General features: G+C 40.7%; 1 protein-coding gene across 2 annotated transcripts in view; it reads right to left on the minus strand.

Moving 5' to 3' along the window:
- LOC115157957 (E3 ubiquitin-protein ligase RNF13) overlaps positions 1-23,127 on the minus strand; it is an 89,028-nt gene that overhangs the window by 65,175 nt on the left and 726 nt on the right. For both annotated transcript variants that reach the window (XM_029706327.1, XM_029706328.1), the window contains exons 2-3: positions 4,991-5,193; positions 4,677-4,757 (exon numbers count right to left, since the gene is read on the minus strand). In XM_029706327.1, the coding sequence (XP_029562187.1) occupies positions 4,677-4,757; positions 4,991-5,104 (195 nt within the window). In that variant the 5' untranslated portion in view covers positions 5,105-5,193. The remainder of the gene's footprint in view (positions 1-4,676; positions 4,758-4,990; positions 5,194-23,127) is intronic.

Here is a 23,127-nt window from a genome sequence, read left to right on the forward strand (position 1 = left end):
ATGCCCTCATCGCTCAGCCTTTATAATCAGATGCCTTACGCAAGTAAGCCTGGCAGGCTGAACACATACAGTGACAGACGTGACCCCTGCCTCTTTACTAGAACTCGGAGGGGAGGGGCTAAACTCATCAGTTGAAACTGCCGTCCCCCGTCCTAGCCCACCCCATACTGGGTTACCTGGGGGAAATACTGTCACAACAGCAGGTGGTTGCACTGCCACCATGGAGCCAGCAGGCCATACTCCAATGGTCTTGAATTATACCCTTGTCGCACTAACGTGCCGAACCGACCTGCACTGTGCTGGTTTAGATATGTTCTCTTCACATGGTCTTTTCCAGCATGGTTCCAGAAACTATGATGGATGTGTAACCAGGCCAGCACAGTTTGGCTTGGTTTAGCTTGACTTGGCTCAGTAATGTGAAAAGGGTATTAGAAAGATCGCTTCCTTTCCAAGCCTCCTTTCCTTCATGACGACTGAACTGTGAGGACTTGAAAGGTGCACGCACAATGGTGAAATCCTATACAGACCTTGATTCACTAATCAGTTGTGAAGGAAGGGAGATAGGGAAAGGAAGCTATTTAAGAGTATTGGGACCTATAGATAACTGCCAAAATAAAGGAAACACTTGAGTAAATGAGGGATACAAAGTATATTGAAAGCAGGTGATTCCACACAGCTGTGGTTATTGAGTAAATTAACCAATTAACATACCATCATGCTTAGGGTCAAGTATAAAAAAAATCCCAGTTGCCCATTATTTTGGCAACAATGTCTAGAAGAAATCTCAGTGAGTTTCAAAGAGGGCTCTCAAAGGAGTATAGGGGGTTTAAAGTGTTAAATTAAATTAATTTGTTAATTAAAGTTGACTGTGCCTTTAAACAGCTTGGAAAATTCCAGAAAATTATGTCATGGCTTTAGAAGCTTCTGATAGGCTAATTGACATAATTTGAGTCAATTGGCGGTGTACCTGTGGATGTATTTCAAGGCCTACCTTCAAACTCAGTGCCTCTTTGCTTGACATCATGGGAAAATCAAAAGAAATCAGCCAAGACCTCAGGAAAACAATTGTAGACCTCCACAAGTCTAGTTCATCCTTGGGAGCAATTTCCAAACGCCTGAAGGTACCACGTTCATCTGAACAAACAATAGTACGCAAGTATAAACACCATAGGACCACGCAGCCGTCATACCGCTCAGGAAGGAGACACGTTCTGTCTCTTAGAGATGAATGTACTTTGGTGCGAAAAGTGCAAATCAATCCCAGAACAGCAGCAAAGGACCTTGTGAAGATGCTGGAGGAAACAGGTACGAAATTGTCTATATCCACAGTAAAACGAGTCCTATAACCTCAAAGGCCGCTCAGCAAGGAAGAAGCCACTGCTCCAAAACTGCCATAAAAAAGCCAGACTACGGTTGCAACTGCACATGGGGACAAAGACCGTACTTTTTGGAGAAATGTCCTCTGGTCTGATGAAACAAAAATAGAACTGTTTGGCCATATTGACCATCGCCAAAGAACACCATCCCAACCGTGAAGCACGGGAGTGGCAGCATCATGTTGTGGGGATGCTTTGCTGCAGTAGGGACTGGTGGACTTCACAAAATAGATGGTTTCATGAGAAAGGAAAATTATGTGGATATACTGAAGGAACATCAAGACATCAGTCAGGAAGTAAAAGCTTGGTCGCAAATGGGTCTTCCAAATGGACAATGACCCCAAGCATACTTCCAAAGTTGTGGAAAAATAGCTTAAGGACAACAAAGTCAAGGTATTGGAGTGGCCATCACAAAGCCCTAACCTCAATCCGATAGAGAATTTGTTGGCAGAACTGAAAAAGCGTGTGCGAGCAAGGAGGCCTACAAACCTGACTCAGTTACACCAGCTCTGTCAGGAGGAATGGGACAGAATTCACCCAACTTATTGTGGGAAGCTTGTGGAAGGCTACCCAAAATGTTTGACCCAAGTTAAACAATTTAAACGCAATGCTACCAAATACTAATTGAGTGTATGTAAACTTCTGACCCACTGGGAATGTGATGAAAGAAATAAAAGCTGAAATAAATCATTCTCTCTACTATTATTCTGACATTTCACATTCTTAAAATAAAGTGGTGATCCTAACTGACCTAAGACAGGGAATTTTTACTAGGATTAAATGTCAGGAATTGTGAAAAACTGAGTTTAAATGTATTTGGCTAAGGTGTATGTAAACTTCCGACTTCAACTGTAACTTATAAATGCCTCCTGAGCTTAGTTCAACTATCGTACCCCATCAGAACCCAAAATATAAGCTTATTTTACTCCAATGTATGTAAACAAAGTAAATGTAAACAAATACTATACAGTGAGTGAAAAAAGTATTTGATCCCCTGCTGATTTTGTACGTTTGCCCACTGACAAAGAAATGATCAGTCTCTAATTTTAATGGTAGGTTTAGGCAGCATAGGCAGCATTCCTCCTCCTCCTCCAAACACGGCGAGTTGAGTTGATGCCAAAGAGCTCCATTTTGGTCTCATCTGACCACAACACTTTCACCCAGTTATCCTCTGAATCATTCAGATGTTCATTGGCAAACTTCAGACGGGCATGTATATGTGCTTTCTTGAGCAGGGGGACCTTGCGGGCGCTGCAGGATTTCAGTCCTTCACGGCGTAGTGTGTTACCAATTGTTTTCTTGGTGACTATGGTCCCAGCTGCCTTGAGATCATTGACAAGATCCTCCCGTGTAGTTCTGGGCTGATTCATCACCGTTCTCATGAACATTGCAACTCCATGAGGTGAGATCTTGCATGGAGCCCCAGGCCGAGGGAGATTGACAGTTCTTTTGTGTTTCTTCCATTTGCGAATAATCGCACCAACTGTTGTCACCTTCTCACCAAGCTGCTTGGCGATGGTCTTGTAGCCCATTCCAGCCTTGTGTAGGTCTACAATCGTGTCCCTGACATACTTGGAGAGCTCTTTGTTCTTGGCCATGGTGGAGAGTTTGGAATCTGATTGATTGATTGCTTCTGTGGACAGGTGGCTTTTATACAGGTAACAAACTGAGATTAGGAGCACTCCCTTCAAGTGTGCTCCTAATCTCAGCTTGTTACCTGTATAAAAGACACTTGGGAGCCAGAAATCTTTCTGATTGAGAGGGGGTCAAATACTTATTTCCCTCATTAAAATGCAAATCAATTTATAACATTTTTGACATGCGTTTTTTGTTGTTATTCTGTCTCTCACTGTTCAAATAAACCTACCATTAAAATTATAGACTGATCATTTCTTTGTCAGTGGGCAAACGTACAAAATCAGCAGGGGATCAAATACTTTTTTCCCCTCACTGTATAACCTCAAAACGTGGTTACCCTGCAAACAAAAATGAGTCATTAGGACGTCCCTGGGACGTCACGGAATGGTGGCCTAAATTCATCAGAATGTTGTGTCATGGTCCCCTGGAAGTTTTGTCTAGTTCCCGGATGGTCCCGGGGACGTTCCTGAGGATGTTTTTAACACTTCTTTGGACATTGTGTCATGGTCCCCTGGAGGTTTTTGTCTAGTTCCCAGTTTTAAATCTCAGCTCTGTTAAAAATACACAGAAGAATAACTATTATATTTATCATATTGATTCAGGAGCAACATTAAAACAGAATAATCTGTCCCACCAACAACTATACTGAAAACCCAAACTCAAATTGCTGAAATAAGTAAATTAAATCAATGAAATAATAGTCAGATTAAATGACTATTATTAAAGATGGAACTCTTTTGCTAAATGCAGAGATGTTTTATAGGTAATGAATGTGTAGGGGACTTCTGAAATTCTACTTACTGACTGTGGCGAAGCAGAAAGAACAGCATACCTCAAATCCAGAGGTTGTGAGTTCAAATCCCAGGTGGGGTCATATTAAAGAGTCAATACTAATAATAATGGCGCCGGAGGGGATGGCTGCCGTTTTACCGGCTCCTAACCAACTGTGCCATTTTGTATGTTTTTTCACATTGTTTGTAACTTATTTTGTACATAATGTTGCTGCTACGGTCTCTTATGACCCAAAAGAGATTCTGGATATCAGAACAGCAATTACTCACCTTGAACAGGACAAAGATTTTTTTCTGTAATGGGTCCGACGTGAAGGATATACTGCTTCTCTGAGACCAGGCCCAAAACCCCAACATTCACGTGAAGAAAATACGGAAATAAAGGGGGCAGAGATCAGTCGCCTTGTGAGAATTCGTCAGTGAGTGGGTAAGCCGCCTCTACCATCCGTTCGATTTTAATGCAGGCAAACTTAAATTCGTTATACCTAATTTCTACCAGCATGTCACATGTGCACACGGAGACTAAAACATATATTTGTTATTGTTCGACTAAAACAATCTCGGTCGACCAACAGCCTAATGACCAAACAATGACCAGTCAACTAATTGAGGTCAGGAGTTCCTAATGTTTTGTACACTCAGTGTATATGCATTAGTGATCATTTTTGATAATCAATTCACTCTGTTACACATTTTTAGTTTTACATTCGTTTTTCTGAGATGGGCATTCTCTCAAGAAAAAATGCCACCCAAAATTGAATTCCATTCTTATCGTTCATATTCTGATGATGGTTATACTTTAACTTGTGTCAATGGCAGTGAAATGACTGGGTATGTAAACAGTCAACGTATGGACCATTGTTGTACCCACCTTGAGTCCATCGCTGGGCAACCGGTACCCAAACCGTGCAGGCAGGTCATCAAAGTTTCCCGTTTTGTTGTCAAATGTGTACTGAAAGAGAAATAAGAATACAAATCGTATCATGAACTACTTGGTGGTGTTAATAACTAGAAGCTCCAAGCACAGAGCCAAAATATGTTTTCTGTAAGCCAGTGAGTCAGTCAGTCAGTCAGTCTGAATGTCTGTAGACCACGTCTGTCTGTTTGTGTATCTGTCTGTCTATCTGCCTTCCTGCATGCCTGCCCACCCACGCGCCCGTCCGTCTCGCAGTCTGCGGGACTCACGGCAGAGATGTCAGCCTCGACGGGCAGCAGGTTGAGGAAGGCAAAGAGCTGCACGGTGAAGATGGTGTAGATCTGTGTGGCGGACAGCATCAGCATCCCCAGGGAGAACAGCATCTTGCATTCCGAGCTGTGCCAGTCGACTGACACACACCTGCACAGACTGACACACGGATGGACTGTCCCAGTGCTGGCGGCTCTCACACCTGCAGAGTGTAGACACATGCACAAACACAGGTTTGTCACTGTCTATAGGCCTACATCTGCTCTCCCAGCCTCCCACAGAACAGAAAATATAAACACACCACACCTGGGTTCAAATACCTAGGTCATTTATGGCAATCTATGTTAACTTTGATAATTTACACTTGAATTTTTTATTTTTTTTCATTTTTATATCTGTGTCCATAATGCCTATTAGTTTCTAGTGGATAGACCATGTGGTTTAAGAAAAAAATGCCTTATTAATGATTTGTTTTTTCTAATAAACAAATCGAATAATTTTCAATGAACTCTGCAACTTTTCACTTTTTTCACAACTGCCACCAGTTCGGTGCCAAAACATTAACAAAAAAGACAAATTTACATCGTAAAATAAATAAAAGTGTGTTAAAAAAAAAAAGGATATCTCATGTTGAAACCCTCATATGAAACACCAATGGTATTCACTAAGTTGATAGTTTATATTTAGGATGTTTTACAGCTTTGTAATGCTGTATATGTTTTTTGTTCTTTAAAAAAAAATCTTAATTGAATATTTTACATGTGATAAGGCTACACTAAGGGCCAGGGATAAGACATAGACACCTGTGATAATATTAAATCAAAAAGGCCAATAGATAGATAAATTCCCCCCATAACTTGAAAGTTACCAAAAATCTGGTAGTTTACTGGCAAACTTTGAACGTTCTCAGTAATATACTTTCCCTTTACAACCCTCCGCATGGGCGGAGAAGCACAGTGCAGTTATCTTTCCAAATAATTTAACTTAATATTATTAGGCTATACTTTAGGCCTACTACATTTTCTGGAAATAAATATTGACAACCCATTTATTGTCTCTGCCTGCAAATCGTCCCACTCCTAAAAGGTAGGCAAAATGTAACTGAAGAGAAAGTGCAAGTATCTCCGCTCTCTCATCATTCTTGCTGGATCAGATTCAGTATCCTATAGACTCTCTCTCCTCTCCTAGGTTGTGTCTACACTTGACACTTACATTCATTATTAAACATGCAATGAACTACACGGAGGGAAAAGTACACTGTGCATTCAGCACCACGGACAGAACTCTTGTTAACAGGTATGCACAAAAACACAAGAAAGAGAGAACTCAACATTACATTTAAACTACTCAATCAGTGTGAGGAGTGAAGTCTCTGATGGGCATTGGCTAGAGCAGTGAAGTCCGGTATAGTTTCTGACGTCGCTATGCGCAGGATTGCTGAGAGGTAAGTAGGAGATGATCTGTGCCTTGACTTGTTATATTTCATCACTGAAAATGTCTGTTCACATACATAGGTTGATCCAAATAGTACAAACATCTTCTGTGCATGACTCCTAATCTTTGGAAAGTTTTGTTCATCGAGAAATGCATAGAACCTCGTCATTGACATTGTTTTGAATAGTTCTCCAATCACTGCATCTGACTGAAGATCGATAAGCTCAAGTTGCAGGTCAGTGGGAGCGTTATCCACATTGAAGGTGAAAGGAGAGAAAACCAACAGCATGTCATTTTCCAACACTTTGAAATCCTCAAAATGATGAAAAAACTCACCATTCAAAGCACGCAGCAGCGATGTATACTTCTCCCGCTGGTCATCTGATAGGGAACAGACTAGTAGTGTCGGGAGGTGGGTGAGATTGTTGGCCCCTCCTTGGCAGGTCAGGAAGAGCAATTTTCCCTTGAAGGCTTTGACAAGGCTGTACATCGAATGTGCAAAAAGGCCTTTCCCTTGTAGTTTGGAATTCAGTTCATTCATGAGGGCCATGATGTCCACAGTGAAGGCAAAAATCAGCCAACCATTCTTTATCTTGCAGTTGAGGGAAATCCACATATTTTCCTTTCATTTGCAAAAACTCAGCAACTCCCCGACTTCACGTCCCACACCCTTTTAACCACCTTTCCCAAACTCAGCCATCTCACGTTTTCTGGTAGGGGAGATCTGCATGACCCGACTGTCTCTTCCAACAGCGAGACAAACTGCCTGTGGTTTAAAGATTTTGCTCTTATGAAGTTTACCGCTTTAGTGACTGTATCCACAACATGGCTCATTTTCAGAACACATTTACCGAGCACCTCCTGATGAATAATGCAAGGCAGGAAAATAATTTTCTGATCTGGGTTCAGCTCAGCTACTTGATATTGTATCCTTTTCAAAAGGCCAACATTTCTTCCTGTCAAGTTTGGGCACCCATCAGTGGTCACGCTGGATAACTTTTCAAAACTCAGTCCCAGCTTTGTCACACACTTAACCTCCTCCAATAAATCTTTCCCTGTGGTTGTGCTCTTCATTGACTGCACTGAAGCAAGCTCCTCTGTCATTTCAAAGTCTGGGGTTATACCTCTTAAGAATATCAACAAATGCGCCGTGTCACGTGCATCACTGCTCTCATCCAGGGCCAAGGAAAAATAGGTGAAATCCTTTACCTTGTCTTTCAACTGTTATTCCATATTCTCTAAGATGTCCTCAACAAACCGTGTCACTGTTCGTCTTGACAGGGAAACATTTTCAAAACAGCTCTTTCTTGTCGGGGCAAAGTCTTGCTGCAGAGTCAATTAAACATTCTTTAATCAATTCGCCCTCAGCGAATGGCTTGCTATGTTTAGCAATTTTGTGGGACAGTACATAGCTAGCTATTGCAATTCCGTTGTTTGCTGAATGCAGTTTTGTGAAAAGTCATTGATACTTTTGCAACTGAGAAAGCAACTCTTTGGATGCACTTGCCCTCTGCTCAGAAGACATATTCCTATATTTTTCTGCATGCTTCGTCTGGAAATGTCGGGACAAGTTGTATTATTTCAAGACAGTGATACTCACTTTGCACATTAAGCACACAGCTTTCCCTGATACCTCAATAAATATAAATAATAAATGTCCACTCTTGCTGGAACATCCTATATTCATTGTCTACTTTCCTTTGAAAAACTCACTTTTGCACAATTTCTAGCTAGCTACTATTTGTCACACTTGCCAAAACTATAGTTTGTAACAAGAAATTTGGGGAGTGGTTGAAAAACGACTTTTAATGACTCCAACCTAAGTGTATGTAAACTTCCAACTTCAACTGTATGAATTTTTGCCATATTAGCATTGACATAAAATTTGGCTTTGGCGGTATACCGTATACCGAGGTATTTGGGAAAAAGCCACTGGATGATTTTTCAATACCATTGAAACTATTTATTTGAATCCATGCAGTCAACTTGTGCAATACATTAGGAGATAAAGCAGATTGCGTTCTTAATTTCACCAGTCACATCATTTTACATTATGAAGCTTATCGTAGTTCCCCAGACCAGTTGAGTCAGTCACCTGTTTGTTTTTAAATAGCACAACCGGAGCAGGTGAATCCAGCTGTGTATTGACGGGGTCGCGTTTATATTGAAAGTCAAGTGTTTTTTTTGCTTCAATAAAGTGATCAGAGATGTGCATCTACAGTTTCCTTCACAGAAAACACATTCAGCAGAAAATAGCTTTTCATCAGATGACAACAGAACTGTAACGCTATTTGGCTGGCAGCCACACAAGTAAATTAGCTTATAATGTGACCGACCGCCTTGATTCGGTGTTATGCAGGAAAATTTGAAATTGTGTTTTTTACATTGGATAAAAGCTGAGACACAGAACTACAAACTGGAATATCATACACTGCATTTGAGGAACAATGGGAAAGTAATTCTGCTTTGAAGTTTGATAAACTTGTAACCTCACTTTTGAGAAAATGGCCTTTGAATGGCCACACCCTTCACACCCATCTCTTTAAGGATTCACATGTGAGGTCATGCGCTAAACAGAGAGTAGTGTAGTAAAGATTAAGACTAAAAGTGGTTAAAGTAGTAGCCTACAATAAGGAAAAATTCCAGGTAAACAAAGTCTCCAGATAAAATATTTTATAAATATTAGATGACGCTTACCCAGACACACTTGTCTAAATTGATGGGTCATGTGAAATAAATGCTCTAACCCCCAGCCACATCTTGCCTAGTGGATGGGTCTCTACAGAAGGTGTAAACGGTACAGCCAAATGCTTACTTGCACAGTAGCCATATCAGAAAAAGATAGTGTCAATATAAAGAAAATAATATACAGTATGTACAAGAACAATAGCAGTGATAGATGAGGTAGTTATATGCATACAAATCAGGGGTAAAGTCCCTGAGCAGCAGGATAGTAGTAGCAACGTGTGTTAGGAGAATCATGTCGTGGAAATTCAGAATTGAGAGAGACTGTTTCTTGAAAAACAATCATTTTTATTTAATATAAATTAATTACTGCAACAATGAAACCGTCGACCCCACACGCCGAAGTGTGTTGCCGAGTGCTTAACTGATCATGAAAAAAACTGATGTTATATAGGACCTAAAAATGCTTAGTCAGGCTGGTTCCAACTCCCATAAGCCACCTTGTTCATCTCCTGGTTGTCTACACAGGATATTGTTATACTTCCAACCCGGCTTAGTTTCCCAGATGCCAGGATGATCAGACAATTAGGCATTGTCCTAAATTCTTCCAGGCTCTCTCGGCTCACACACACACACACATACCACATCTTGCCAACTTTAGGTAATTATCACCAAGTCATTGTCTGCCCAAGCTATCTCTAGCAAAACCCATTTAGTTGACCATACGCCCAGACTAACTACAAATAGTAGGACATTTCTGTTCTGTTTAATTCTGTGTTTCTGTAAAGAGATGTTTCTCTCTTTACAGAAACACAGAATTAAACAGAACAGAAATGTCCTACTATTTGTTAAGTATTAATTGCTAACTATTAACAATAAACAAATCAAATGTTATTTGTCACATGCGCCGAATACAACAGGTGTAGACCTTACAGTGAAATGCTTACTTAAAAGGCCTAACCAACAATGCAGTTAAAAAAATAAAAAAATAAAAAAAATACATAAAAAAAAAAAAATGAATAAGAAATAAAAGAAACAACTAAAAGAGCAGCAGTAAAATAACAATAACGAGGCTATATACAGGGGGTCAATGTGCGGGGTAATTGAGGTAATATGTACATGTAGGTAGAGTTAAAGTGACCATGCATAGATTATAAACAGAGAGTAGCAGCAGCGTAAAAGAGGAGTCTGGGTAGCCCATTGATTAGCTGTTCAGGAGTCTTATGGCTTGGGGGTAGAAGCTGTTAAGGAGCCTTTTGGTCCTAGACTTGGCGCTCCGGTACCGCTTGCCATGCGGTAGCAGAGAGAACAATCTATGACTAGGGTGGCTGGAGTCTGACAATTTTTAGGGCCTTCCTCTGACACCGCCTGGTATAGAGGTCCTGGATGGCAGGAAGCTTGGCCCCAGTGATGTACTGGGCTGTACACACTACTCTCTGTAGTGCCTTGTGGTCGTAGGCCGAGCAGTTGCCAAACCAGCCAGTGATGCAACCAGTCAGGATGCTCTTGATGGAGCAGCTATAGAACCTTTTGAGAATCTGAGGAACCATGCAAAATCTTTTCTGTGTCCTGAGGGGGAATATATTTTGTCATGCCCTCTTCATGACTGTCTAGGTGTGCTTGGACCATGTTAGTTTGTTTGTGATGTGGACACCAAGGAACTTGACGTTTTCGACCTGCTCCGCTACAGCCCCATCGATGAGAATAGGGCGTGCTCTGTCCTCCTTTTCCTGTAGTCCACAATCATCTCCTTTGTCTTCATCACGTTGAGGGAGAGGTTGTTGTCCTAGCACCACACGGCCAGGTCTCTGACCTCCTCCCCTATAGGCCGTCTCGTCATTGATCAGGCCTACCACTGTTGTGTCATCGGCAAACTTAATGATGGTGTTGGAGATGTGCCTGGCTGTGCAGTCGTGAGTGAACATGGAGTAAAGGAGGGGACTAAGCACGCACCCCTGAGGGGCCCACGTGTTGAGGATCAGCGTGGCAGATGTGTTGTTACTTACCCTTACCACCTGGGGGCGGCCCATCAGGAAGTCCAGTTGCAGAGAGAGGTGTTAAGTCTCAGGGTCCTTAGCTTAGTGATGAGTTTTGAGGGCACTATGGTGTAGTAGTCAATGAATAGCATTCCCACATAGGTGTTCCTTTTGTCAGGTGGGAAAAGGCAATATGGAGTGCAATAGAGATCGCACAATCTGTGGACCTGTTGGGGCGGTATGCAAATTGGAGTGGGTCTAGGGTTTCTGGGATAATGGTGTTGATGTGAGCCATGACCAGCCTTTCAAAGCACTTCATGGCTACAGACGTGAGTGCTACGGGTTGGTAGTCATTTAGGCAGGTTACCTTAGTGTTCATGGGCACAGGGACTATGGTGGGCTGCTTGAAACATGTTGGTATTACAGACTTAGACAGGGAGAGGTTGAAAATGTCAGTGGAGACACTTGCCAGTTGGTCAGCGCATGCTCGGAGTACAAGTCCTGGTAATCCGTCTGGCCCTGCGGCCTTGTGAATGTTGACCTGTTCTTACTCACATCAGCTGTGAAAAGCATGATCACACAGTCATCCGGAACAGCTGACGCTCTCATGCATGTTTCAGTGTTACTTTCAAGCGAGCATAGAAGTAATTTAGCTCGTCTAGTAGGCTCGTGTCACTGGGCAGCTCTCGGCTGTGCTTCCCTTTGTAGTCTGTAATAGTTTGCAATCCCTGCCACATCTGACGAGCGTCGGAGCCGGTGTAGTAGGATTCGATCTCAGTCCTGTATTGACGCTTTGCCAGTTTGTTGGTTCGGAGGGCATAGCGGGATTTCTTATAAGCTTCTGGGTTAGAGTCCCACTCCTTGAAAGCGGCAGCTCTACCCTTTAGCTCAGTGAGGATGTTGCCTGTAATCCATTACTTTTGGTTGGGGTATGTACGTACAGTCACTGTGGGGACGACGTCATCGATGCACTTATTGATGAAGCCAGTGACTGATGTGGTGTACTCCTCAATGCCATTGGAAGAATCCCAGAACATATTCCAGTCTGTGCTAGCAAAACAGTCCTGTAGCTTAGCATCTGCTTCATCTGACCACTTTCTTATTGACTGAGTCACTGCTGCTTCCTGCTTTAATTTTTGCTTGTAACCAGGAATCAGGAGGATAGAATTATGGTCAGATGTGCCAAATGGAGGACGAGGGAGAGCTTTGTATGCATCTTGTGTGTGGAGTATAGGTAGTCTAGAGTTGTTTTCCTCTGGTTGCACATTTAACATGCTGGTGGAAATTTGGTGAAACGGATTTAAGTTTCCCTGCATTAAAGTCCCCGGCCACTAGGAACGCTGCCTCTGGATGAGCGTTTTCCTGTTTGCTTATGGTGGTATACAGCTCATCGAGTGTGGTCTTAGTGCCAGCATCGGTCTGTGGTGGTATGTAGACAGCTACGAAAAATACAGATAAACTCTCTTGGTAGATAGTGTGGTCTACAGCTTATCATGAGATACCGTGAATATAGATTTTGTGAACCAGCTGTTGTTTACAAATACATAGACCCCCATCCCTTGTCTTACCAGAGGCCGCTGTTCTATCCTGCCGATACAGTGTAAAACCCACCAGCTGCATGTTGTTCATGTCGTCGTTCAGCCACGACTCGGTGAAACATAAGATATTACAGTTTTTAATGTCCCGTTGGTAGTTTAATCTTGCTCGTAGGTCATCGATTTTATTTTCCAATGATTGCACGTTGGCCAATAGAACAGATGGTAGTGGGGGTTTACTCTCTCGCCTACGAATTCTCAGAAGGCAGCCCGACCTCCGCCCCCTTTTTTTCCTTCTCTTCACGCAAATTAAGGGGATTTGGGCCTGTTCCCGGGAGAGAAGTATTTCATTCTTGTCGGACTCGTTAAAGGATAAAGATTCTACCAGTTTGTGGTGAGTAATCGCTGCTTTGATGTCCAGAAGTTATTTTCAGTCATAAGAAATGGTAGCAGAAACATTATGTACAAAATAAGTAAAAGAATAAGTTACAAACAATGCAAAAAGAGGAACAAAATAACATAGTTGGTTAGGAGCACGTAAAACATCAACCATCCTCTCCGGCGCCATTCTTCTTATCACAGTCATTTGAATAGAGGCACTGCAAATAGTGCTGATGGCTAGGAATCCGTCCGAACCCCGCATGAACAAGGGAATCTATATTCGGAGAGCCCGATTCTGTCCTGCCCTTGACTTTGGCGCAGGGCATGTGATGTCAATAGCCTCTTCGTCACAAAACTCCCTGATCTTCTCAAAAAGATAAGTTTGTCTAGCTGTGTCCAGTCCAGGTGGTGCTTGTGCAGGCAGACCATCTATGGGAGGAAGGATGTCAGCGTTGCGCAGCAGCTGAAACCTGTTCCCGACGGAGTCCGAACGCTCCTTGGTGACAACACAAGGCTCCAGAGCACCGAAGCTGTAAAACGGGAAATACCAAAAAAAATGATGTGAGATCAATAAAAGTAGTGCCAATCATGTTGGAGGTAAATTAAATAATCAAAATGTGTTGTTTATGCTTTTACATACCAAGTGTTGTCATCGATTCCGTGTAGAGACGCCACGTCGCTGCTTTTGTCACATGGGATGGCGGCAGCTTTCCACCGTTTGTGTCCTGGGTGGCATCCTGGTAATACTATTGCATTATCCTCTGCGTAGTTGTTGATGAAGTTCACAACTTGCTGCAAGTCCTCATGCTTCAGCTGTAACCTGTGCTTGCTTGGACCAGCTCTCTTTTTGATGGGAGGCATTAGACCATTCTCCTTGTATGACTGGTGGAGGAGAGTCAGTCGTGTTCTACTGATGCTGAAAGACAAATTCCAGATACAAATATTTTGGCATTATTATACAATAGATAGCCGTAATCACCATCAGTCACACCTGGCTAACTTGTTGGGTCATGTAATCATCTGGCGAAGTGGAGTCTTTTGTTTAGACATGCAAGCTAAACAATGAACCATAATCCTAATCCATAGAGTACTAGCAATACAAACCGATTGTCATAGCTAGCTAAAGGTTAACCAAATAGATTCAATGTTAGCTAGTTAGCTAGCTAAGATTAGGCTATAACTAGTCATGCGAAATGGCATTCTGAGATAACATTACTACACACAGATCATAAACGGAATGTTAGCTAGCGAGCTAGCCATCTAACATCAGCTAGCTAGCTAACAGTAAGCTTTAACTTGAAATGAAAACAACTTTGACAAAATTAGAAACATATATCTGAAACTGTAGCTAGACTCTTACCTGTATATATGGATGAACACATCACGGCAGACTGCAACCCCTTTCATTAAATAAGACGTCCTGTGTCGTTTCCGTTTTGTTGGTACAGCTTGCTTTGCCCGCCGTTGTTGTGTCAAGTCACTCTGGTTCACACTGACTGTGCAATGCCATGAAAATCATCTTAAGCTTTAGCCCCCACCCAAACTCTGACCATTTTACTCACCCTAGCAGAGCTGGTTAGGCTGTTTTCATGTTATCCAGAGCGTTGGTGACTGTAACTGTGCTCCTGGCAACAATTTAATTATGCTTTTTTGCCGACGTTTACTGACACCAGCCATATTCAGCGGGGGTTGAGCATTCGTAAATTAATCAGTTATTCTGCACTCTGGCCCACTCAGACAAGAGTGCTCTGAAACAGGTTTTGCAGTGACATTCTATTGAAATGGACACTTACATAGGAGTCTTTTGTTAAGTTTTACTACACAATAAAAAAACATTTTAAAGTCGCATTAGACAGGATTACCTACACATACTGACCAGCTCAAATAGAAGCGTGCTATATGGCAGACAAATCCAAACTCATCTCTTAGCATGTCCATCCCACTCATTATCTCAGCCAATCATGGCTAGCGGGAAGGTTGCCCTTTTTTTCTGTGGCTAAACTAACTAGGCTCATAATTTATTCATAATTTATTCATATTTACAGATGGCATTCAAGTTTGTTATTAAGGCATATGAAAGTTCACATGTTCGAGAAGGCATTTCTGGCCCAAAAAAATATTTTGATAAATAAAAATAAGTTTACGTTCAAATGGCTCTCCTGTGAAGTAGTGACCGCAACATACGCCTAGTTTCCTGAAAAGGGTCACAATTGTGCTCGTTGACAAAACAGACCTGGGATGCCTTTTCATACAGAATTATTTGACAAAGATCCACAGTGGGTCTGTCTGTGTATGTAGCTTTATACTGGAGACAGGTTTATAATTGCAGTGAATGTCACTATTCATTTACTGTTAGGCTTTAGCATTTCTGACTAGCAGCCATACTGTAGGTAGCAGTGAGGGAAAGAACTTGTTCTCACTTGAGGATAAAGCATTGATATTTTTCTGCATGACTCAGGCACTCTTTCAATTGTCTTGTCAACCAAGCAACACTACTTATTTTGCTCAACTAAAGCGTGAAATAAATTGTGTTTATATTAAAAAGATTGGCCTGGCTGACATGGAAATTACTTTAAGGGGAAAGGATCCACAGAAAGAGGTTGATTATCTTTCTACGAATCTCTTTATTTGCAATGCTGGCTGCCATGGTTAACACAAACGCAGGACATTGAATGCTACCTGAACTGAGTAACATAAGTACAGTATCACAGCTATGGTAAATGTGTGTGTGTGTGTGTGTTAATGTCCACAGAAACACTATTTATCATTCCTACACACCAAGAAACTTCAATTCCATTTCTTACCATGCCGCCTTTAGGAAAAGACACCTGACCGTAGGGTCTTGAAGTGTTCGTACTTTCTATAGTCATTATGGATATTGTCTGAGCTTACTGGTCATTAACACTGCACACAGCCAGAGTATGTCTCACATTAATGTAGTTGGTTTTAGCTTTTCTATCAATGAATGACTATTTCAATAAACATTCTTCATTCTGTTGGTGTGTGTACTTTTATGTGTTTGTGTGATGGAGCAAATCATTTAACGACACCTTTCTTAATTCAGCCTATTGGATCGTTATATTCTGCAGATTCTGAACAGTCATGTAACAATTGGAAGGATTAGACATTTCTAACATATACTGCCCTATTTTTGTAGGAAAAGTGAAGCTAAAATGGAAAATGTATCGCTCGTGTAAAGTTGTACGACTTTACTTTTTGTAACTGACAAATAACCTGTCAGTCTGTCGTTGTTTTTTGTTTACGTGTTCACTATGCGGGGGAAATGGTAAGACAAGCGGAACTACGTGACTAAGAACTGTTGTAACGGGGATTTTTATCGTAGCAACACACTTTTGGAGTGAAGTATAGTTCTCACGGAAGGTGACATTTCTGACTAAAACTACAGAATAAAACTGCCAGTTAAAATCATGGAACAGTGGTGCTTATGGTTACTGGAGGGACCTAGACTTAATTATAAAATATTTATAAAAAGTCTGGATTGGATTTAATGGGTACCAAATGTAAAATAAATAGGCCATAGTGGCGAAATAATTACAATATAGCAATTAAACACTGGAGTGATAGATGTGCAGAAGATGAGTGTGCAAGTAGAGATACTGGGGTGCAAAGGAAAATAAATAATAGTATGGGGAATGAGGTAGTTGGATCGGCTATTTACAGATGGGCTATGTACAGGTGCAGTAATCTGTGAGCTGCTCTGACAGCTGGTGCTTAAAGTTAGTGAGGGAGATATGAGTCTCCAGCTTCAGTGATTTTTGCAGTTTGTTCAAGTCATTGGCAGCAGAGAACTGGAAGGAAAGGCGGCCAAAGGAGGAATTGGCTTAGGGGGTGACTAGTGAGATATACCTGCTGGAGCGAGTGCAACGGGTGGGTGTTGCTATGGTGACCAGTGAGCTGAGATAAGGCAGGGCTTTACCTAGCAAAGACTTATAGATGACCTGGAGCCAGTGGGTTTGGCGACAAATATGAAGCGAGGGCCAGCCAACGAGAGCATACAGGTCGCAGTGGTGGGTAGTATATGGGGCTTTGGTGACAAAACGGATGGCACTGTGATAGCAAATTGGATGCCGTCTGAGTAGAGTGTTGGAGGCTATTTTGTAAATGACATCTCCGAAGTCAAGGATCGGTAGGATAGTCAGTTTTACGAGGGTACAGTATGTTTGGCAGCATGAGTGACTCCTCAAATTATGTTCTCAAAGGATCAGGAATTAGCAGCCAAGTGAAACAAAAAAGATTGTACTGTGCAGATGAATTTTTTAAACAAAAGCTAGCTAGCCTCTCTAGGGGGTGTGGGACGCTACCGTCCCACCTGGCCAACATCCAGTGAAATTGCAGAGCGCCAAATTCAAAAACAGAAACACTCATTATAAAAATTCATAAAACATTCAAGTGTTATACATTGGTTTAAAGACAAACTTCTTGTTAATCCAACCACGGTGTCAGATTTCAAAAAGGCTTTACGGCGAAAGCATTCCATGCGATTATCTGAGAACAGCGCCCAGCAGACAAATCATTACAAACAGTTACCAGCCAAGTAGAGGAGTTACACAAGTCAGAAATAGTGATAAAATGAAATCATTTACCTTTAATGATCTTCATATGGTTGCACTCACAAGACTCCCATTTACTCAATAAATGTTTGTTTTGTTCGATAAAGTCCCTCTTTATATCCAAAAACCTCCATTTTGTTCGCACGTTTTGTTCAGTAATCCACAGGCTCAAAGGCAGTCACAACAGACAGACAAAAAATCCGAAAAGTATCAGTAAAGTTCGTAGAAACATGTCAAACGATGTTTATAATCAATCCTCAGGTTGTTTTTAGTCATAATAATCAATAACATTTCAACCGGACAATAGCTTCGTCAATATAAAAGGAAAACAAGAAAGGCGTGCTCTCGGTCGTGCGCATGAAAAACCTCTGGGACACTGAAGTGGCCACTCATTCAGACTGGTCTTACTCCCTCATTTTACAGAATACAAGCCTGAAACCATTTCTAAAGACTGTTGACATCTAGTGGAAGCCATAGGAAGTGCAATTTGAGTCCTAAGTCAATGGATACTGTAATGGCATTCAATAGAAAACTACAAAAATCAAAAAAATCCCACTTCCTGGATTTCTCAGGTATATTATATGCATACCCTAGCTTCTGGGCCTGAGTAACAGGCAGTTTACTTTGGGCATGCTTTTCATCCAGAGGTGAAAATAGTGGCCCCTACCCTAATGAAGCTAGCCAAGCCTAAAAGTGTTAACCTGTCAGTTAAAATACATGGCTCAAAAACACCAGCTAAATGCAATAAAACCTCAATGTAATCAAAAACAAAATAGCTGATTAAAAAACAATTAAAAACACTTAAAATACCTAAATATGTACACATTTACAGGAGCTCTGTGCTTAGGCTGCAACTAGGGCGCCATGGCAACTGTATAACTATTATAGTAGTAGCCTTGTATAACCACCATCGAGCTGTAGGCCTAAGAGCGTGTCCTGTTTAGTCTTAATACCGTAACTTACTTAGGTCTAGATTTCAATATATAGGCTACTGTATCAATCAGCCAATCATTCGTTCATGTCATCACACAGCATACAAGTCATTCATGCTTTGAAATGCAATCCAGCATTTTAGTTTTAAAATGAAATAACAAAGGGAGCTTTGAATAATTAGCCTAAACAATAACTAGAACGGCAATTCACAAATGCATGGAACTTTTTTAAAGTCTTTGCTGTAATGGATTTATATATTTTCAATATAACAGACTCTCTGGTACACTTATAATTGATTTAGTGTCATTGGCAACTGTTCCAAATGGTCCCCCAAAAATATTGTGTAAACTAACAGCACCTGTTTGGCACACAATAGTCATGCAGCACTTGCTTCTATACCTTCCTTTTTCTTGATCCCCAGTAGTTTCCATAACTACATCAAATGTCTTCCACACATCTGACTTCCCCTTTCCCTCATGAGCAACTGGTATCATCTTATTAACCATTTATTTAGCCAATCATCAGTCATCTGAGTCAGTGCAGTACAAGTTGAGAGCCCTTCCCTATATGCACGATGAAAGTCAGTAGTTAACTTCTTTGAAAAATAGCACTGCATTTTTTTTTAAACACAACTTCCTCCATCAATTTACTAAGAACAGGCAGCAAACTGGTTGGTTAGCTGTTAGAGACAGAAAAGGGTGCTTTACTATTTTTAGATAGTGAAATTATTTCAGCTTCCTTCCACGCCTTTAGATGTTAGTTAAATGCATGGCAAATAGGGGTGGCAATAGTCTGCTACCATTCTCAATAGTTTCTCATCTAGGTTGTCTATACCTGGTAGCTTACTGTACATTACTGATGGATAACAATAGTTTTTCCACCTGTTCCACACAAACTTGCCCGAATTCAACACAATCCCTCTCTTTCATTATTAGATCTTCAATACACAAATATGATGGTTCACAGTTCAATGTTGTCATTTCACTTCTCAGTTTGTCTACTTTACCTGTGAAATAATCATTGAGATTTTAGTTATATCAAAAGGTTTTGTTCTAAATGACCCATTAACTTTAATGAACGATGGAGATTAATTGGGTTTTCTACCCATAAAATAATTTAAGATGCTCCAAAGTCTTTTCACAACATTTCTCAATTAACAGTATTTCAACCAATCAGCTAAGCAGCCTGACTTGTTTACCACATTTTTAGCATATTTCTTTGAACCATACCATTTTTCAATTCATCATTGATCCAGGGGGCTCTAACAGTTCTCACAGTTATGCACCTGTTAACCTGTCCGGGCTAGGGGGCAGTATTTTCACGGCCGGATGAAAAACGTACCCAATTTAAACAGGTTACTACTCTGGCCCAGAAACTAGAATATGCACTGTTTGAATGGTGTCTGTGAGTATAACAGAACTCATATGGCAGGCAAAAGCCTGAGAAAAAGTCAACCAGGAAGTGGCGGTTCTGAGAATTGTAGTTCTTCTTTCTAGTCCCTTTCGAAACTAGTGTCTGTGGGGTTACGTTGCACTTCCTAAGGCTTCCATTGGCTGTCAAAAGCCTTCAAAAAGTTGTTTCAGCCTTCTCCTGTTATTGGGCAGATAATAGGAGCTCAGTTACTGAGTGGACTGCCTGTGGACAAAGGGATTGGATATGTGCAGTCACGCGAGCGCGCCGTTCCTTCTTTTTCTCCTTGAATGAATACGCTATTGTCCGGTTGGAATATTATTGCAATTTTACGTAAAAAATACCATAAAGATTGATTTTAAACAGCGTTTGACATGCTTCTAAGTACGGTAATGGAACATTTGGACTTTTCATCTCTGGTACCGCGCTCGCACGTTATGCCAATGGATAGTGCTCTGAACACACGAACAAATGGAGGTATTTGGACATAAATATGTATTATTTCGAACAAAAACAACATTTCTTGTGGAAGTAGCAGTCCTGGGAGTGCATTCTGACGAAGATCAGCAAAGGTAAGAGAATATTTCTAATACTAATTCTGAGTTTCGGTTGCTCCGAACTTGGCGGGTGTCTGTATAGCTCTCTGTGATGGCTGAGCTATGTACTCAGAATATTGAAAAATGTGCTTTCTCCGTAAAGCTATTTTAAAATCTGACAAAGAGGTTGCATCCAGGAGTAGTCTATCTATAATTCTTTAAATAATTGTTATATATTTTGTCAATGTTTATGATGAGTATTTTTGTAAATTGATGTGCACATTCAATGGACGTTTTGGTGGGAATACATTTTCTGAACATCACGCGCCAATGTAAAATGCTGTTTTTGGATATAAATATGAACTTTATCGAACAAAACATACATGTATTGTGTAACATAATGTCCTAGGAGTGTCATCTGATGAAGATCGTCAAAGGTTAGTGCTTCATTTAGCTGTGTTTTGGGTTTTATTGACACATGTCCTTGCTTGGAAAATGGCTGTGTGATTATTTTTGTCTATGTACTCTCCTAACATAATCTAATGTTTTGCTTTCGCTGTAAAGCCTTTTTGAAATCGGATAATGTGGTTACATCAAGGAGAAGTGCATCTTTAAAATGGTGTAAAATAGTTGTATGTTTGAGAAAGTTGAAATATGACATTTTGTTGTTTATGAATTTGCCGCCCTGATATTTCACTGGCTGTGAAATACGCTAGCGTCCCACGTAGCCCATAGAAGTTAAGAGACTGTTTGTCAACAATTGGCAAGAATAATTTTTGAAATACTCCATGCATCTGGATTCTGCTCCTTATACACATCAGACCAAAATAAACGTTTAACATCTTCAACAAAAGAGTATTGAGAAAAGACTTAGTATAAAGTCTTATAAATAACTTCCGGCCCTGCCTTTCGTACTTTGTCTTTCCTTTTATCCCATGGGTGTTACAAATAAGCCGACCTCTTAAATAATCTATTAAAATTCATTTCCAAAATGTTAAAATGTATAAACTGACATTTCTTATGTAAAATTTGATTTATATTAATCTCCCCTGAAGCTATTCAAATAAACTTATCATTGCTATTCATCGGGCTTATTTGTTTCAAATCTTGGTAAATGGCTAGATGCATAATATAACTGTACTTCTTGTGTTTTAATCAATTTAAATCTGAACAAAAAAACCAACATATTTACGCTCAGGTTCATTGAATATTAGGGATATCAACACACTATCTCCATGTGTTTTAATGCAAACCAGGCTTAATAGGCGCATACTGGGCTTAACTTAGACAACAGTGATTTATGGTGAAAAAAGTCCGAATAACAAAGTCGACTGATAAAATATTTGAAAACCAATGGTTTGAGTTTTAAATACACAGTATAGACTAAAATAGAATGCAAAGTTAGTATTGATCCTATTGAACAATGCTTCTTTATTGACATTTACATTCTGTATAGAGGTAGTGTTTTTGGTACTACTGTACCCTTTAAGCCCACCTGAGATAAATGTCAAATTTACAAAACTGGCATCTATGTATAACCATGACAGGATAATTTAACAGTAAAATAAGACAAAATGCAGAAAACAATGTACGCTCTGAATGCCTGAAATCTATTATCTTGTTGTAGTTTACCAAATTATGCTGCTACTGTACTGTGTGACTGTGACATGCACGACTGCTAGTATGAAAATAGCAGTCGTGCAATAAATAGTAATTAATGGCCATGAAATATGCTATCATGTGCACTCAAACAGCGTTATATATTTAAGCAATAAGGCCCGAGGAGGTGTGGTATAGGGCCAATTTACCACGGCTAAGGGCTGTTCTTATGAACGATGCAACGAGGAGTGCCTGGACACAGCCATGAGCTGTGGTATATTGGCAATATATCACAAAAACAAGCTTGTTCAGCTCTCCAAGGGTTACAGCCTGTCCTACTGAAAGATTAAAATCAAGCCTTGTCTGTTTGGATGAGGTAGGCCTACAATCATCTTCAGCAGCAGTGGTCAGGTCTCAGGGGTCTTTCCCTATAAGTTATGTGTTGGCGTGTTGCCTTTACAGGTGCTTCAAGAGATTGGAAGTAGCGTTTCAATCAGTTTCTAACTTGGGCACAGTTTACAGTAATATTCTTGTCACTTTGTCCTACCAAATCTAAGTAATGGGTGTACTTCCATGCTGAGAAAGTCAATGTTTTAGATGCTTCTGCCATTTTTCATCTCCCTCACTAGTAGTGCATGCCTGCGTAATCAGGAACTTGGTGAGGACGAAAACAATTAGAATCTGGGGCAAGGGGATTTTTAAATATTGCTCCAACAGCGAGGGAATAATAGTCACAAATATTTATTTGGATCAATAACTGTAATAGGAAGGGCATGATAAAAGTAGCAAACAAATTTTTTGATCAGTGTTATTACTCAAACTGGAACAATAACTAAGTTATATTACTACTGTAATGCTTTAACCCCAACACTGCACATGGCCTTCTTGAATGACAACCTATTTAGTTAGCCAAACTATAATTTGCCTTTGGTGAGCTTCATTTAGCAAGTGACAATTTGCGAGCTAATGTTATGCTGGTCACAAATCCCCTATCTAGCGAACCTAAACACAGTGGCAAATTGGAAAATCTGGTCCAACCCTGTTTCGCAAGCTATTGCAAGCCTTCTAAACATGCC

The sequence above is a fragment of the Salmo trutta genome, chromosome 22, assembly GCF_901001165.1.
Source record: "Salmo trutta chromosome 22, fSalTru1.1, whole genome shotgun sequence".
Taxonomy (NCBI): Eukaryota; Metazoa; Chordata; class Actinopteri; order Salmoniformes; family Salmonidae; genus Salmo; species Salmo trutta.